This window comes from Meles meles, chromosome 18 (genome assembly GCF_922984935.1).
Source record: "Meles meles chromosome 18, mMelMel3.1 paternal haplotype, whole genome shotgun sequence".
Classification (NCBI taxonomy): Eukaryota; Metazoa; Chordata; class Mammalia; order Carnivora; family Mustelidae; genus Meles; species Meles meles.
Window position 1 is genome coordinate 26,767,061 of NC_060083.1, and position 18,709 is coordinate 26,785,769.

Sequence of the window (18,709 nt, forward strand, 5' to 3'; positions counted from 1 at the left end):
GTTCCAGTGTAACTCTGTATTTTACCTCTTCCTGACTTCAGGATTCAAAATGGTATACTTGGTGTTACAGCCCTAGAAAGTCATACAGTTTTCAGCTTATTCTGTGGTACAAATATATCTCAGATATCAAAATGAATAAAAGCGCTTTTTGCTTTGGATCTGTATGGAGTTAAATACATATTCACTCAGAGAACTAAGATCCTTTTAAGAGAACATCACAAGGAAAGCCTAAATCTGGCTGCACGGAAGGTGAGTTTCCAAGGCAGCTATAGACTGTGCCATTTTAAAATACTTTTATTGTTGTTTTGTAAATTATCTAAAAGGGAAGTAGTCCTCAGAGTTTTTACTTAATCTGTATGGATAGTGCTGTTTCTTGAGTGAATCTTTTCCTTACGACAGTGCTTCTCAAACTATAATGTAAGTCTGTATAAATCCTATATCTCTCCTGGAGAACTTGTGTAAGGCAGATTCTGATTTAGTTGGTGTGAGGTGAGACCGAGGAGTCTGCATTTCTAACAAGCTCCCTGCTCCATGGGCCATATTTTGTGTAAAACCGTACAATTTCTGGTACCACTGTGAACCTCTTCAGTGTGGTGCTTGACCTGTAGCTTGACCCAGATGCCTTTTTCTCTTGACTCAGCAGTAAACACACTCCTCAAAAGAGGGGTTCTCTTCTGCCCCAAATTGAGGGAGGGCAAGAAACTCCTAAAATTATTTTTGGATAGTAATAAAAGAAGGAAAGGTCCTTCTTTTACTCTCTAGGAAGAATAGTGTTGCTGGGAGTGGCAGCTTTTCACCCAGACCCCGATGTAAAATTTGGCCTGGGTTAGAGTTACATGCTCACCTGGCATGGAGCACTCAGGTTACCGCAATGTTCACTTCAGAAGGGCGGGCAGCAAGGCCTCTGTATGGTCACTGCTGCTTTTATCATTGCTGTCTAAGGGAACCTACCCACAGGGGTCAGTGGCATGCTGCTAATGACGTATGGCAGCTACAGACCTTTTATTTAAGCTTTTGGGGTTCTCAATTCCAGCTGCATAATTAGTCCCACATTAGTACCATATTTAAAAAAAAAAAAAGTCTATCAGGGCGCCTGGGTGGCTCATTCAGTTAAGCGTCTGAATCTTGGTTTTGATGCAGGTCAAGATCTCAGGGTTATGAGGTGGACCCCTGCCTGCATCTAGGCTCCACACCCACTGGGGAGTCAGCTTGAGATTTCCTCCCTTTCCCTCTCCCCCTGCCCCTATCACCACTCGTGTACACACACACACACACTCTCTCTCTCTCTCACACACACACATACACACTCTCTCTCACTCTCTCTCTCAAATAAATAAATCTTAAAAACACACACACACACACAGAAAAACAAGCTATCAGTGTTTGGGCCCAATCCTAGAGCAGTTAAACAGAATTTCTGGGAGACAAGACCTAGACATTGCTATTTTGGAAAGATAGCCAGGTTATTTTAATTTTGCATCCAAGGTTCAGAACATTGAGCCAAAGGAAGTTCCAAATGGAGTTCAGTAGAGATGTTAAAAATTCATCTCTAAGCCAAGGCAATGATTTCTACTGAAGAATTATACTCTGGTGAGCCTCTTCAGTACCTCCTACAAAAACAGACTTCTCTGACTACCTCTGTTCCTTCCCCATCTCCCCAGGACATTTTTATTATATTTTGCATTGAGGTAGTCCAGCCTACCAGAAATTGACCAAAAGTTGAATTTGACCAATTTAGATGTAGTTGCTCAGTCCCAGGGCTCTTTTCACCTTTGCTCACTTTGTGTAATTGGAGACCAAAAATTGTTTTTTGTATTATAGATTTTCACTTGTTTTTCTGTTCTTGTCTTTTTTTTTTTTTTTTTTTAAGAGAGTATGTGCACAAGGTGGGGAGGAGGGGCAGAGGAAGAGAGAGAATCCCAAGCAGGCTCAGTGCTCGGTGCAGAGCCCAACGTGGGGCTCTATCTCACAATCCTTTGATTTTGATTTTGACCTGAGCCAAAATCAAGAGTTGAACATTTAACCGACAAACCACCCAGTTGCCCCTCTGTACTTCTGTCTTAAAACTTGAAAATTCACTAGAGAGTTCTTCTTTTTTCATATTCTGGTGATCCTTACATTAGCTCTTATTTACCTTCTTTCACTGTTGGAAAATTTTGAGATTTAGTGAATTGGGGCTTTTTCTAGAATTGTCATTAAGGAAGTACTTATCTATTAATTTATTTACTTTATCATTATTATTATTTGCCACAAGATACCTGAAGACTCCATCCTTCTTCCATCAATAATAGTGACCCATAAGAGCTGTGATTTATAAACGAAGAAAAGTGAGTGGAGGGAGATATTGCTGTGATGTAAAGAAAACGCACACACTCCATGCTTCCTAGTTGATTCTTACTTATCTTGGAGGCAGGCACCTTTGAAAATCATTGATTTAGGCAGAGATTCAAATTTTAAAAATGGAATACTTTTTCATCACAGGACTCAAATCAAAATGGATTTTCTCCATATTCTTTTCAAAAGTCTCCTTACTGAAATATCCCTGTTTTTAGTTTCTATCTGCCTTAGCGTATTCTCTTTTGCTTTAACTCTGTGGATAATTTCCTCCTTCTGTTATTCTAAACTTAACTGTCACTTTGATGTAGATTGAATTGTAGTGAAAATTACATGGTTGATGTGTTCTACATGTGAAGCAGGACAGTGTACTATCTAAATGTAGGCTTACAAAAGTTGCTTCAGTCTTTTTGTTTCTTAGTTTCAGAAGTGTTGTGTGGGTCTTTTGTTGCTTCTGATATGGAATCTGAGAAAGTTCTCATTCTGGGTAGTGTGACTTTTCTGACAGTGCAGATCCTGGTTTGGTGTAGTGTGGGACATGACCTGAGGCCCATGTGTATGACTCCTGCATACATGTTGTAAAGATAGACCATTTCCTAGTAAGTCGGACATCTGTGAGATTTCACTAAAGTAATAATTGAACCTTGATTTTTTTGGGGGGGGGTCACCTTTACTTTCAGGCTGTCAGCAGAGGCCTTGGCTAAATTGTAGCCTTTTGTTCATCCAAGGTGCTATGCATTATTCTATTTAGTTAAATGGTGCTATTGTACATCCAGACCAGAAAGGAAGCATTATCCAGAGTGCCCTTTCTCTTTGCTGACAGAGGTTTTCCAGCCAGAAAAATGTCCTTTCAGTGTGCCCAGCTGGAATAGTGTGGGCTAGAGGAAAAACTGCCTTGTCCTAAATGCAGTGTATGTTTTCAAATCCTCCCACTCTGTTTTTTCTCCCAGTATAATTAATGTACAGTGTTAATGTCAGGTGTACAATATAGTGATCCAGCAATTCTCTGCATTTCTCAGTGTTCATCATAAGTGCACCCTGTTTCTTGCAGATTTTTATTTTTACTTTTCAGAAGTTTTAAGTCAGGTACTATTTTAGTGATAATCTTAGGGGGTTTTTGCCCACAGGACTAAACTACTACATACTCATTTTGCATCTTCTTGTTTCTTCCTCTGGAAAAGATTTGTAGTGATTAAAAAGCTTAAGTTTTAGAGTTGGTGGTGTTGGAAGAAATGTTTGTGAATTATAGCACAGTTTTGCCAGGTAAATTCTTCAGTGTGGCTTCTGTACCATTGTCTTTTTATCAGACAGTTTTGGGGAATAATTACCCAATATTGAGTTTCTGTTGCTGTTCCAGTTTCCTGTGCTTAGAATTTTTATAATTTCTAATCCCCAAAATAATTCTGCAGAAAATTATATTGGGCTCCATTTCAAAACAGGAAACTGAAGGTGGCATAGCAAGGAAGTCTCAGAATCAAGATTTGAACCCAGGACTCTCCTGAGAGTCCTCCAGTTTGTTATTGTCGTCTTCTAGAATAGAGTCCAGTCTCGCTTCACATTGGTCCTGCTCAGATGGGTTACACAGTGTCTGGGGTGCACAGCAAAGTGCAGGAGGCATTTGTAGCTGCAGAATAAATTTGGCTTGTCCATCTTGCAGTGTCATTCTTACGTGATGGTAAGCAAAGTCAACACTGACTGAACTGCTGTGTTAAGGCTTAGACTATAAAAGTGTATGAATGCTTAAGCCAGAACACAAAGCCTGTTTGCCCTCTGCCTCTTCTCACTGTACCTCCCGGGTGCTCTGGGTATATGAGTTTGGGCTGACTTGCCACTAGGAGGCATAGGAAGATTTGAGAAAGACTAGAAGTGTATTCATTCGTAAAAAGAAGGTTCATACATCTATCTTGCAGCAAAAGGAACAAGATTGTTCATCTTACCCTCTTGTAAGAAGAGCCATGAAATGATATCATCAAATCTTCTCATCTGTTTGTCAGTGAGCTGTGATACAAAACACTAGTGCTTTCAGAGCCGGTAAATGATGCACAGGGCATTCTGCTGCAGAAGACTCGCTGTCAGAACTGTTCAGACAATAATACATTTCCTCTCTAAAAAGGACTTTGACCTTGGGATGGGGGTTGGGTCCCTTTTTTCCCTAACTGGTGCTGTTCCTATGTGTTAGAAATGTCAGGGCCAATACAATGCGCTAGGCCAGTTGATGAAACGGTTTCATCAGACTTCTGTCCATTTTGTGATAATTTTCTCCAGTAAAATGATTCATTTCCAACTTACCTTTCTGAGAAGTAATATTGCCAGTAGCCCTGCTTGTATGGTTAATAGAACATTCATGCACTGAATCAATATTTGAGTGCTGATTCTATATCAGATGTTATTCTGTGTACTGGGAATATAGTTGTGACTAGCCCTTGCAAGCTTGTGTTCTAGTAGAGGAAGGAGAGATGACACCTAAAGAGTCAGGTAGTAAGTATTGCAAAAGAAAATGAAACAGGATGCATAGCTTCTCCTGTGGATTTTTACCATATTCATCATGAGATTCTTTTGGCCCAAAGAGACCGGTAGTGACACATTCTTTCCCTGTCCCATCTCAGGAAGTACTCTTTTACATCCCCCTACTTTTCTGTTGATATAAGCCTTTTTTTCTATCAAGCCAAGGAGTCTTTAGATGATTTTATGTGATCTCAACTCATGCTCTTCTACATCAAGTCCATTCTTAGCCATTAGTTTAATAGCTTTTGCATGGTTACAGATTCTTTTCACCAATTTAATTAGTTATATTGTATGATGCTTTTCTGAATAGCTTTTTGAAGATCAAATTAATGTTTGTAGCCAGACAGCTGAAAATTACATTTTTACCTAAGTGATGGTGTGTGCCTTCTAAAATCTAATAACCCTAATAGAAAAAACACAGAATGATGTTTTTGACTCCAGTAGGATTTTGGTCTCAATTTCATTGTTTGTCATGGGAATTGCTGTAAACTATTTTTACATCATTCTGTTTTGACTTCTGAATAATAGAACTGTCAGTAAGCTATATGACCAGAAGCATTCCTTTAGACTCCCTTTAATTAAATACATTCTGAAAAGCATCACATGAAAAAGGTAGTAACTCTAGATAGAAAGAGAGAAATTTCTGAGCTAAGATCTACACCCCTAATTAAGAGAATGTCTTCAGATACTCGGCACCGTAGGTTTAGAAGAAAGTAGGTCTATTTTGGACTGGTCAGAGGTCTGTACCTGAAAGGGGCTAACCAAGATCAGCCATTGTGATCATTATGGGATTTTTTTTTTCTTTTGGTCTATTTAGTGGCCATCTCATTTGGATACTCTTGTAAAAGACTTCTTGGAGTCAGGTGGATTTGTTGCCTTCAAGAATCTTACTCATGGGTTCTCCTTCTGTATTTCTGTTATTGTAGTATATTGTCATTGGATAAGGCTGTTCCCTTTTGGTATCTAGCTGAACTAGAGCTGTGGATTGACTCAGCTTAAACTTTTGGCTCAACCTGGCTCTGTCTCAGAGATCACATAACTGTGATGAAATCCCTTTAACTTATAAGTTACTGTAAGTCACCATGAAATCATTGCTTTCCATCCATTTACTTGATTAACACTACAAGGACACAACCTGAACCAAGCCCAATTCAGCACTACTTCAGAGATGATAAAGTAGCCACTCTTTGGCAGTAGCCACATGTTAGTATTATTCTCAGTGCCATTTAATAACTATAACTACTATGATTTAGATTGGGGATTAGGGGAACCAGACCACTATGGCTTATATACCACTAACCATGCCACCATTTGGACATGGGTATCAGCTATACACCTTTAGGAAAATTCTGCTCAGTTTTCAGCATTTGATATATTCTTGTGCTGAAATCGGCACTTCGCCTTTCTTTGTCTTCCTCTATCCTGACATTATTTCCTTCATGGAGAAAATGGCAGCTTTTTTTTTTTTTAATTTTTTTATTAACATATAATATATTATTAGCCCCAGGGGTACAGGTCTATAAATCATCAGGCTTACACGCTTCACAGCACTCACTACCCTCCCCAGTGTCCATAACCCAACCACTCTTTCCATACCCCCCCTCCACCGGCAACCCTCAGTTTGTTTTGTGAGATTAAGAGTTTCTTATGGTTTGTCTCCCTCCCGATCCCATCTTGTCTCATTCATTCCTTTTCTACCCCCCACAGAAAATGGCAGCTTTTTAAAAGGTAATCCTGGGAACAGTGGAAAGTGGCTAACTCCAGGAGACACTTAAAACAATAGTAGCTGGACACCCAAGGTGGAGATTAAAACCATTCCCTGCACACCTTTCCACTCGGCTCCCACCAGCTCACCGTGTAACAGATACCCCAATTTTTACAGGTCCTCATTTGGCTGATTTTATACTCTATGTGATAAGTATGACCAGGCAAATGCATCTTGTCTGGCTCCAGATAATACCAACAACTGAACCAACATGGTTAATGGCTTGTTCAGGTCAGCATGTGAACTTTTCTGTGCTTTATTGTGCCTTACGGCTTTCTTCTTTTCTTGACTACCATGTGCATCATCTTGCTTGTCACTGTGGACAGGAGGGGCTGCTCCCTGGGTCCCTGCCTCCCATCTTTGCTGACATCTCTTCATTACTCACTTTTGCCCATCACTGTGCTAGCACACTTGTCATATTTTCCGACAGGAGGAGGATAATAACCTCCCTCAGGACCTTCTTTAGTCAAAAGGAAAGATGCTGAATAAAGTCTGAATAAGTTACAGTTTTGCTCGATAGAAAACATGTGTTGAAATTGTCCTTTGCCTCTGCTCTCTGGACATAACAGCACAGTTAGGTGAACCTTTCTATTTTTGTCTCCGTGTCTCTTAATGGCCTTTGGATCCTATCTCTTAAGATCAGAGTTCTTGATTCTGTGTTGAAGCTGAGTTGTAGCTGACATACTAAACATAAACATGGGACTATTGGGATTGCTTTTCAGTTTCTTTCATGTTTTTGAATAAAATTGACAAGCAGCATGGTAGGGAAAGTACATTAAGATCTTATCCAGGTAAGATGATGTTCATATAATACTCAAAGATAACAAGAATGAAATCTAAGAAAATAAGGGCTATACATGAGCTTTATTAAGTAACCCCACCAGCGAGTGCCTTTTCTCAATGCCTTTTATTGAATCTAGCATATTGGATAAAACCGCTGTTTCTCTTCTGGTGTGTTTTTTCTTTCCTTGCCACTGAGTGCCAATCAGGTCCATATAGAATTCCATCTCTTTTAAGTTTGGATTGTAAGCGTGGCCAGAAGGGAGGAGAATGGTGGAGGGAGGGAGGGGTCAGCCCACCAGAAAGTCAAAGCAGATTAAAGCATTGGGACAGATGAGACATGATGCATCTTCTTCTTCCTTATTAAGGTCTAGCTTTCTTCTTATTCAGGAGTTAGCGCCAAAGTAATTTTCAAACAGGTAAATCTTTTCTGATTCTAAACATTAGTTAATTATCTAAGGCATTGGTTTTAAAGCTTATCTAAATGCTAAGATCACTTAGGAGAGCTTTTCAAAATTTTGATGCCTGGGCTCCACACCAGAACAATTAAGTCACTACTCTGGGGGTGAGACTTTGGCATCAGTATTTTAAATGCCCCGTATAATACATACACACAAGTGGTTGATTTAATAGTGTATCTAAGGTTGAAAACCGTAGTTAATAGAACATAACTAAAGTAGTTATTAGTACTCTTAGAAAGTTTAGATCTTATTCTATGAAACTTCCAACGTTTTATGAAGGGGAAATGAAAAAATTAAAGACCTTCCATAATCAGCCTGTCTTTGCAAATTTATTCTGTGACTTTTTTTTTTTTACACATATCTACCCTATGCCCAGTATAATTGGACTACTCCTTCTTCTTGATCCTGCTCTTATTCATTTTTTTTACAGCGTTTGTACATGCTATTTGGGAAATAACCTCCCCCTTTTTGCTTTTATAATCCCACACTACCACCTCTTTGTAGCTTTTCATTATTCTTCAGCCAAAAGGAAGCTCTTCCCTTCAGTACTTCTCTGTCTGTCTCCTTTTTTTTTTTCCTGCTTTAGTATATTCTGTGTGGTTTTGCATTCATGTTTTATTTCTCCTGCCAGTTTGCAAAGTCTGGATTTTATTCATCTACATATTCCCCTCATTGCCTGGCATCTTTACATTCCCCATAGTGACTTGTATCCAGTTGATGTTATGTAAGTGCTTGTTTGAATAAAACGTGGTTTTCAGATATGTGCTTTCCAGAACCAGAAAGAAAGCAGATGTGTGATATTTTTTCTCTTTGCTTTCAGACTTTTCCAGTTGTTAAAATTTTTCACTGTGGTGACCTTTTTATTTATTTACACATGTGATTTTGGCTTATTTTCTTTTTTTTTTTTTTTTTTTTCCCACCCCATCTCCCCGATTTTGGCTTATTTTCAACCACTAAGTAAGCTTCAGGAACCAGGTTTTAGAAACGGCTCTTCAAGGTTTGGAGTGCTCTGTATCTTAGTGAAGAGAATGCTTATTAATGCTAGTTATGAAGCATCTGCCCGGCCCATTTTCTGTCATGGTGGAAACAGGATTTTGTCAGAGGTCTCAGTGTTTTTCAGGATAGATTATTATTTAGATTTTTGCAACCCTGTTTCATGTATTTTTTCACTGAGAAGATAAAATCCTTTCTCAAATCCTGAAAACCAGTACGGTTTTGCTTTTTTTTTTTTTTTTTTAATATTTATTTGACAGAGAGAAATCACAACTAGGCAGAGAGACAGGCAGAGAGAGAGGAGGAAGCAGGCTCCCTGCAGAGCAGAGAGCCTGATGTGGGGCTCTATCCCAAGACCCTGGGATCATGACCTGAGCTGAAGGCAGAAGCTTTAACCCACTGAACCACCCAGGTGCCCCCGGTTTTGCTTTTTAACATAACCACAGCACAGAGATTTCCAAGTTTCTACCATTAAATGACAGATAATAAAGGAAACAGTGTTTGTAGAGCATACAAGGCACTTGGTGATTCAAAGAGGAATTTCAGATGCACAGTGAGAACTAGGGAAGAGGCAGATGTGGTGTAGCCAAAAAAGGTGGTGTTTGCTTTTTATACAGCACTGTTGGTTGTGTATATGTTTTGTTTCTTCACGCCAGCTGTTTTCAGCTTCAGTTCTTCTTTAATGCTTTCGTCATGGCAGCCTCACTTCGGGATGAATTATGTCAGAGCCCTGAGGGGGAGAAAGGCTAGCTCAAGACTATGTGGAATGATTTTCCTGTCACCGAGCTAATTAAGTCCATCTAATTCTCCAATAGTTAGCATCCTTTTACATGATCTCCAGATAACTCACAGCATTTCTCCTTAGTACTATCGACTGTGAAAGAGATTTGAAGCATTGCATGCCTTCCTACTTCCTCCCTGGGTAGGGTATCTTGACTTGTCCCAGCTGTTTTCTTTCTTAGGAAAGTTCTAAATTCTAAAAACCACTCTTATTTCTCCTATAATTTTTGAAGCTTGAAATTGCTCAATACTGGTTTGGTTCCCACCTTCTCAGTGGGAAAGCAGGTTTTGTAGATCAAAGCACATTTTAGTTTTTCTTTGCTTTTTTTTCTCCCTTAAGTTTCTTTTTAGGAGAAAAATAAAACACTTTCAAGACATTACTGCTTAGAGTTAGAGCTTCTTGGAATACGTAAATTCTTTAAATCCGGTTTAAGTTTGTGCCTATGTACCCCAGTGGGAAGACTGGATCTGAAACATCCCTGAGATGTCCCAGCTCCATCTTCTTTCCATGTTTTCTCAGAACTTGCACATACCATCAGTACTACTCCTCAGTTCCCCTAGAACATATTTCTTTGAATCTAGAGTTTCTTTAGGCTTTGGGAGTCAAGTTGAACAGCATGTATTCCCAGCAACTTGGTAGAGCAATTTACAGATTCTATATGGGCATCTAGTACTTAGCTAAATCAACTCTACCTCTCTCTCCTCTCTCTCCTTTCTCTCTTTCAGCTTGGCAGTGACCTTGGCGGGGGCATTGGAGGAAGTCCGGCAGTAAGTGCCATCCGTTTTTTTCACCATGGGATGCGCTGCCACCTGTTTGATGCCTTTCCTATGCACACATTCTCAGACGAGCCACCACTGCTGTCTAGCATTGTACACCAAAACCTCTGTAGCAGTGTATGAAGAGTAGAAAGTAGCACAGGTTTACTTGGATTCTTCAGAGGCGTACACCGCATGTGGTGTCGGGACATCTTTAGGGATTGGTGCTCTGGGGTCTACAGAGATCTTTGTCTTCCTGACATTAAAGAGCTAAAGGAAGTGGAACCTCCCATCTTGACTGGAGAAAGCTCTTATTCTCTAGTGTCATCTACAAAGAACTTGAGAGAGTCAGCTGGACTCAGAGGGAGACTCTCCTCATAAGTGACTGAGGATGGGGGCTATGAATATCTATCTCCCCCACCCAGGAGAGTTTCCTACTAGATATTTATGCCTAAATGTCTGCACCCACGTGGGAAAAGAGCTGTTTTCTAAGTTGGATGCTTCTTCTTTCTGTAGAAACAGACTCCCCTCCGTTAGGGTACCTGTAGGCCTTTTGCACAGAATCATGGAAGCTAAAATTGGAAACAAACAGAAAAGATCTTGATCACTGTGTTCCTGGTCCTACTGATTACTCTCTGATAGAACTTCTGAAGAGTGTTTGTATATTATCAATGATGAAAAAATAACTGTGACGATTAAGAGGACAAAGAATATACTAATTCCATTCCAAGAATATTGTAATTATTTTGTGTTCTTACTGTTTTATCAAAACTACTAAAATACAGAGCAGCATGTTAAGGGCTATTAATCTGTTTTTCCTGGTTTCCTTTCCCCCTTCCCTTTTTTCCTGCAGGTGGGACAGTCCTTCATCCCCTCATCAGTACCTGCAACCTTTGCTCCTTCACCTACTCCTGCTGTGGTCAGCAGTGGTCTGAATGACCTGTTTGAACTCTCCACGGGAATAGGCATGGCACCTGGTGGATATGTAGCTCCTAAGGCTGTAAGTAAAGCGATACTTTCTTAATGAACAATACCTGAATTACTAACATTTTTTGTTACTTCCACTGATAATAAATCCAAGGTTTGGGCCCTTGTCCTAGAGAATTTAAGAGGAAAATGAAAAGTAGCCTGAAAATTTAGCAATGCGAAGCACCATAGCATCCTCATTAACTACTTTTATAATTAGACTTAAAATTGGAAATATTAAATATTTGTGTTTTGTTCTCTTGTTTAGAAATATTGTCTGGTTTGTCAGCACTGACGTCAGTCTAGTGTAAGTCCAGTTAACGCAACAGTGAGAGGCAGCGGAAGTTGGGTGGGGGAGGGCAGAGTATAGTAAAGAAGAGTAACATTTTTACTTCTCTTTCCTTCCATTCCCCTTTTGATTGGTATTACATATGGATTCTAGAATGCTCTTCCTCACATTTGGATTTTAGTGTATCTCTTTAGAGTTCTGATTTAGGTTTCTGTCATTGGTGCTTTTCTAGTCTCAACCTTGCTTAATGTCCTACTCAGACTGAGTTTCAAAAGTGCAAACTGCTGTAAGTGAAGCTTATTTCAGCCTTTGGGAATAGTAGGCCCAGTTTCTTGTGATTGTGCCCTTCTGGGGAACAACATGCCTGTTTATTTCCTGAATTCTCTGCCTGCTCATCTGACTCTGGAGGACCCTGTTACAGAGTTGTAGACCAGTTGTCCATTCTGGGGTCATAACTTTGTCTACACTGCTGCTGAATAGAGTAACCAAAAATAGGATTTAAAAATGAACCATAATATTTTGGCCCAGTACAGTAACTTGGTTGTAAGGATTCTGTGTTAGATATTATCCCACAGAATTTTAATTATTGGGTCTAAGATTTTCTAATGCATTTGTTTACTGACATTAAAGTAATACATACTAATGACAAATATAAGTAATGTAGAAATGACAGATGGAAAATTAATTTCTCAGGGCACCTGGGTGGCTCAGTGGGTTAAAGCCTCTGCCTTCGGCTTAGATCTCTGCTTAGCACCCCCTCCGCCTGCCTCTCTGCCTACTTGTGATCTCTGTCTGTCAAATAAATAAAATATTTTTTAAAAAAAGAAAAAATTAATTTCTCTGTCCTCACTTTCCCATGGATAGCCACTGTTAACTTCATTGTGTGTCCTACCAGAAGAAAAGGATTATGCATATACCTGTATGTCTGTGTTCTTTAACAGTATTATGTCAATGAAATATACTGTTTTGCATCTTATTTTTTCCCTACTATATTATTTTGAATGTCTCTATCCACTCTATTGATGTGCCACAACTTAATCATTCTCCTGTTGATAGCCATACAGGTTAGTCGCTTGGTCCTACCACCTCCCTCCCCCTTTTTTGTTAAGATGTTGCAGTGAACATCTTTGCATATGTATATCCTGGTATACAGATATTTTTTTATCCTGGTATATTTTTGTAAGTATGGCTGTAAGGTAAACCTGCAGTGTGCTTGATCATTTAAACATTTAAAAATAGACATTTTCCTCTTACCTTCCAAAAGGTGACATCAGATTATATTTCCAGCAACACAGTACAAAGTGCCAGATTGCTTAAATTTTCCATTAAGTATTATTGACTTTTAGGATTTTTACCCTCTGATACATGAAAAATATCTTGTGGTTGTTTGATTTCATTTTCTTCCTTCCTTTCCTTTTTGTCTTTAGCATGGCTGAATATGTTTTAATGTTTATTCAACCATCTACTGATGCTTTGGTATTTTGTCTTAGATGGTCAGAACAGTTCATGAGTTTCCCGGAGTTTTTTTGGTTTTTTTAAGATTTATTTATTTTTAGAGAGCAAAAGGGGAAGGAGGAGAGGAGAGGGGAGGAAGAGGATCTCAAGCACCTTCCCTGCTAAGCTCAGAACCTAACTTGGGGCTCAATCTCATGACCCTGAGATCATGACCTTAGTCAAAAATCAAGAGTCATACACTTCACTGAGCCACCCAGGTGCCCCCAGATGTTTTTTTTAAATTAACTCATATAGTCCAGGATTATCACAGGTTCTATAACCAAGGATGAATAATGGATTATATAGAGAAGACAGGCATTCATATTACTTAAGCCATATATGAGTACTATTTACCAGGAACTGTAGCAAGAGTTAAAAATATATGTAAGAGGAGTGCCTGGGTGACTCAGTGGGTTAAGCCTCTGCCTTCGGCTCAGGTCATGATCTCAGGGTCCTGGGATCGAGCCCCGCATCGGGTTCTCTGCTCAGCGGGAAGCCTGCTTCCCCCCCTCTCTGCCTACTTGTGATCTCTCTTTGTCAAATTTAAAAAAAAAATCTTAAAATATATATATATATACATAAGACATATATACGTGAGTCCCTTGCCCTTAAGACTACTAATAATAGTTTTAGTGATGATTTAAAAAAAAAAAGTATTCAAAGATACAGACATGCTATTTTCATTAGTAGATTCAGTTTCCTCCCTTTTTTTTTTTTTAAGATTATTTATTTATTTATTTATTTAAGAGAGACAGTGAGAGAGAGCATGAGAGGTGAGAAGGTCAGAGGGAGAAGCAGACTCCCCGTGGAGCTGGGAGCCTGATGCGGCACTCGATCCCGGGACTCCGGGACCATGACCTGAGCTGAAAGCACTTGCCCAACCAACTGAGCCACCCAGGTGCCCCAGTTTCCTCCCCTTTATGCCCTTTTTTTTACCAGAGGGGCTAATAAAAAAACACACACTGTACTCATTGGAATTTCTCTTTTCCTTATATATACATTTGGTAGCAGTAGTCAAGCAGTCTTGACCAACTTGAACAGAAGATGGAGAACTAGCCAGGTTTATTCATAGAGTGTTTTTGTGTGGGTTTGGTTTGGTTTGGTTTGGTTCTTAAATTGAGAACAATCTCAAAATTCAGAGAATATCTAGAGCCTTTTGCATCTGACTTGATATAGTTTAAAAATCACCATTATTGCCTGAAGAAGCCAAATCTTAATTTCATCTTTATATACTCAAAATAAATAGCATTGAGATACATCTTGTGTGGTTCCATTGGACTCTATACTGTCTCTTAGGTCTGGCTGCCTGCAGTAAAAGCTAAAGGCTTGGAAATTTCCGGAACATTTACTCACCGCCAAGGGCACATCTATATGGAAATGAACTTCACCAACAAAGCTTTGCAGCACATGACAGACTTTGCAATCCAGTTTAACAAGAATAGGTAAGAAGTCTGAGTCCTCGGCTTGGTCATGAAACAGCAATGTGCCTTGTGTACAACAGGCCAATGTTCCCTTTTTTTTTTATTTGTTTATTTATTAGGATGAGGAAGGGTAGGAGAAGAGTGAGAGAGATGATCTTTTTAAGATTTTATTTATTTATTGGGTGGGGGAGGGAAGGGGAGCACAAGCAGGGGGAGGGGCAGAGGGAGAAGCAGACTCCCAGCTGATCAGGGAGTACCATGTGGGACTCCATCCCAAGCCCCTGGCGTCATGACCTGAGCCACAAGCAGACGCTTAACCAACTAAGCCACCCAGGTGCCTGCCAATATTCCATTTTTAACAGTACATTAAAAATTCTCAGGTTGGCACATTTGGGTGTAGAGTGAGAGCTGGTCTTGCATGTCTGTTCACTTGTCAGCTTTCCCTCTGGAGGCCCTCGAGATTTTGTTGAGAAATTCATCCATACGGAAAACGGAAACCAGGGGCACCTGGGTGGCTCAGTCCTTAAGCATCTGCTTTTGACTCAGGTCACGATCCCAGGGTCCTGGGATTGAGCCGAGCATCAGGCTCCCTGCTCTACAGGAAGCATGCTTCTCCCTCTCCCACTCCCCCTGCTTGTGTCCCTTCTCTCACTGTGTATCTCTCTGTTGCATAAATAAATAAAATCTTAAAAAAAAAAAAAAAAAAAAGGAAACCAGAACTTACTGCCTTCTTAAAGGATTCTAGGACTAGGAAGTTTTTAATAAACCATTTACACACACGAAAAGTTTTAATTGAAATGCATTTATACATTCAACAAATAATGGTGTAGCATCTATGTGCCAGGCATTCTAGGTACTGGGGCTAGAGTAGTGAACAAAACAGCTGAGTATCCAAAGCCCACATTTTGATGGGAAAAATGAACACAACTGGTTGATGAACATAGTCTGTCCACCTGTTAGCTAAGTAATGTAGGCGAGCAGTCTGCTTTTAGCAATGAATTCTTTGCCTTAATAAGGAAGGGACCATGAAGATGTAAATACTGATTTTCTGTGGTTCTGAAACATCACTGTTTTATATTAAATATCATGCTTCAGGAAACTGCCTGCTAGACTTTGATGGCAGGTCCATTTATTCATAAATACGAGATAATCACACTTGTTTCTGATAAAGTAGTAATTGGACCTTTAAGCAGATTTAATAAAATCTGTTGGTGACAACTTGTATCAGTGATTGCCTTACTTATGTCTAAGCATTTGGAAATAACTTTTATACCTTAGATTGAAAGTTTGGTACATTAGAAATCACTTATCTAGAAAGTCTCTGTTTCCTTTTCTCAGACTAGTTCTATTTCCAGCTATTAAGCAATTTCAGCCATTCTTAAGAGTTTATAGTGACTTGCATTTTAATTTACTTCTCATTTTAATTTGCATTTCCCTAATGACTATTGATATTGAGCAATTTGTTCATCAGTGTAGTGACCATTATATCTTTAGTGAAGTATCTGCTCAGATCTTTCATTTTTTAGTTTCATTATCAAGTAGTAAAAGTTCTTTATATATTGTGGGTGCAAATCCTTTGTCAGATATATGTCTTGCAAATATTTTCTGTGCCTTTATTTTCCTAACAGTGTCTTTCAAAAAGAAAAAGGTTTGTATTGTTTATGCACTTCGTGTTCTAAGAAATCTTTGCCTGGCCTGTGGATACAAAGAACTCCGTGTGTGTGTGTGTGTGTGTGTGTGTGTGTTTAATAGAAGTGGTATAGATTTAGCTCTAACACTAACTTTTATAATCCATTTTGAAATAATTTTTAAATGTGGTGTAAAGTAAGAGAGTCAAAATAAACTTCTTTTTTTTCCCATAGTGAGCGTTGAAATCAGATAGTACAAACTCCCCACTTTTGCTCTTTTTCAAAATTATTTTGGCTATTCTAGGTCCTTTACTTGCTGGGATTTTGATTGAGAGTGTAGATCAGTTTGGGAGAGAATTGATATCAAATAATACTGAGTTGTAATCCATCAGCTTGCTTTTTCTATTTAGGTCATCTTTAACCTCTCTCTGCACTGTTTCATAATTTCTCTTGTACAGATCTTGCATGTCTATCATCAGAGTTAAGTATGTCGTAGTTTTGATGGTATAAAAAATAGCATTCTTCTCATTAATACAGAAGTAATATTGATTTTTCTATGTTGAGCTTACGCAACTTTGTTAAATTCCCTTATTAGTTCTGGTAGCTTTCTTGTAGATTCCTTACAGTTTTCTACATAGATAAATCATTTTGTCTGTGGATAGAGAATTTTTTTGTAAGGAAATTTTCTTTCTTTGTTTTTTTTCTATATCTTTTCCAAGAGGAGCAATTCGAAGATTAGGAACTAAGCTGCTGTCATGTTTCTATCCTAGTATTGCCTTCAGATAGAGATTGCTGACCATGAGAACAGGATGAAAAGAGCAGAGTGTTTTTTTTAATCTATAAATATTACACCAAAATGAGTCATTTATATTCTCAGAATCACTTTATTACTACATTTTGATATTCCAAAGCATAGGTTAGGAAAAAGAAAATGTTCCTTCTGCCATCCTATGACTCTTGAAAGATAATTACCTATATAAATCCTATAGTTATATGTATTACCTATATAAACTCTATAGTTATTTTATAAATATTATAGTCCCATCTTCGTTCCTGAGGCTAATTAGAACACAAATTCAGTATAAATTTGTATCATTCATTTGTGTATTTATTACACCTGTAGGTCCACTTTTCCCTTTATGCTCCATCTATTTGAAATTCTTGTATTTCTTGTACATAAGACACATCTGTTCTTAGGGAACCTGGGGGGCTCAGTCGGTTAAGTGTCCATCTCTTGGTTTCAGCTCAGGTCATGATCTCAGGGTCATGGGCGTGGAGCCTGCTTAAGAGCCTCTGTCTCCTGCCCCTTCCTCCTCTCTGCTTGCCCATATGCTCCCTTTAAAGCTAGTGCCACTCTTGCTCAAAGAAAAAACACCACACACACACAAAAGCAAAACCAAAATATGTCTGCTCTCATATGTATTTGTTATTTATTTAACTCCAGAATCAGGTTTTTCCCATCTCTTTACTATTCTTGATTGTTATTAGGCTTCTCTATGAAGTCAAACTGGTAGGTACACACTCCCTGCCTTAGGCTTAGAAAGTGACCAGCTTGTCCTAGTCATTTGGATTGTCTAAGCCAATCAATTTTGCTTAACTTTCACTGTCTCTTTTCCAGTAATTGTGTCTTACACAGGTAAACAAAAAAGAAAATTAGAATTACTAGTAAATAATCTTCTGGGTTGCTGAGGCAGGCTATCAAGCTATGAAGTAAAGTCAATTTATTGTACTTTACAGGGTATATATTCTTAAGTCTTCTTTCTCCCAAGGATTTTCTAAGGAAAGATGTGCTTTAAAAAAAGAGAGGAAGGAACTTATTAAATCTGTCTCTCTAGTGGTGTGAAACATAAGAAAACTAGCAAAGCAATTCTGTACTTAGGAATATTTTCTCCTTCCTCAAATCCATTTAATGGGAAATGGGTTATATTGTAATCAGTGTTACAGCAAATTAGAATTAAGCATCTTGGTTCCATTGTTTTTTCCACTTAATTTTATCGAAAATTATGTTCAAATGTAGTAATGAATCATTGAAACCCAAAGATGTGGCTAAAGCTTGCCTCCTGATTAACCTCTGGAATTTTTTCATCCACTTTCCTAGCTTCGGTGTCATCCCTAGCACTCCTCTGGCCATCCATACACCACTGATGCCAAACCAGAGCATTGACGTCTCCCTGCCTCTCAACACCTTGGGCCCAGTCATGAAGATGGAACCTCTGAATAACCTGCAGGTTAGAGTTTTACTTCACTGAAGGAGTACAACTTGATACCTTTCCAGTTTTATTTCACTTATATAAAAAATAGCCCCTCTCTCTTCCTCATATTAGATTTGGTCATGGAATATTCAGGTTTGAAATAACTAGGGAGAAAAGTTTATTTGTTTATTTAGAGGGCACAGGGCAGAGGGAGAAGGAGAATCTTACGCAGGCTACATGCCTAGTGCAGAGCCCAACTCAGGGATCAATACCATGACCTTAGCTGAAATCAAGAGTTGTTTGATTAACTATTGAGCCACCCAGGTACCCCCCCCCTTTTTTTTT

The 18,709-nt window shown here is 38.9% G+C and overlaps 1 protein-coding gene across 3 annotated transcripts in view; it reads left to right on the forward strand.

Annotated features, from left to right (window-relative positions):
- Positions 1-18,709, forward strand: part of AP2B1 (adaptor related protein complex 2 subunit beta 1) — a 127,542-nt gene that overhangs the window by 70,648 nt on the left and 38,185 nt on the right. For 2 of the 3 annotated variants that reach the window (XM_045985063.1, XM_045985066.1), the window contains 4 exons: positions 10,345-10,386; positions 11,228-11,374; positions 14,420-14,565; positions 18,271-18,400. In XM_045985063.1, coding sequence (XP_045841019.1) covers positions 10,345-10,386; positions 11,228-11,374; positions 14,420-14,565; positions 18,271-18,400 — 465 coding nt within the window. The remainder of the gene's footprint in view (positions 1-10,344; positions 10,387-11,227; positions 11,375-14,419; positions 14,566-18,270; positions 18,401-18,709) is intronic. The other variant, XM_045985065.1, reaches the window with a different exon arrangement.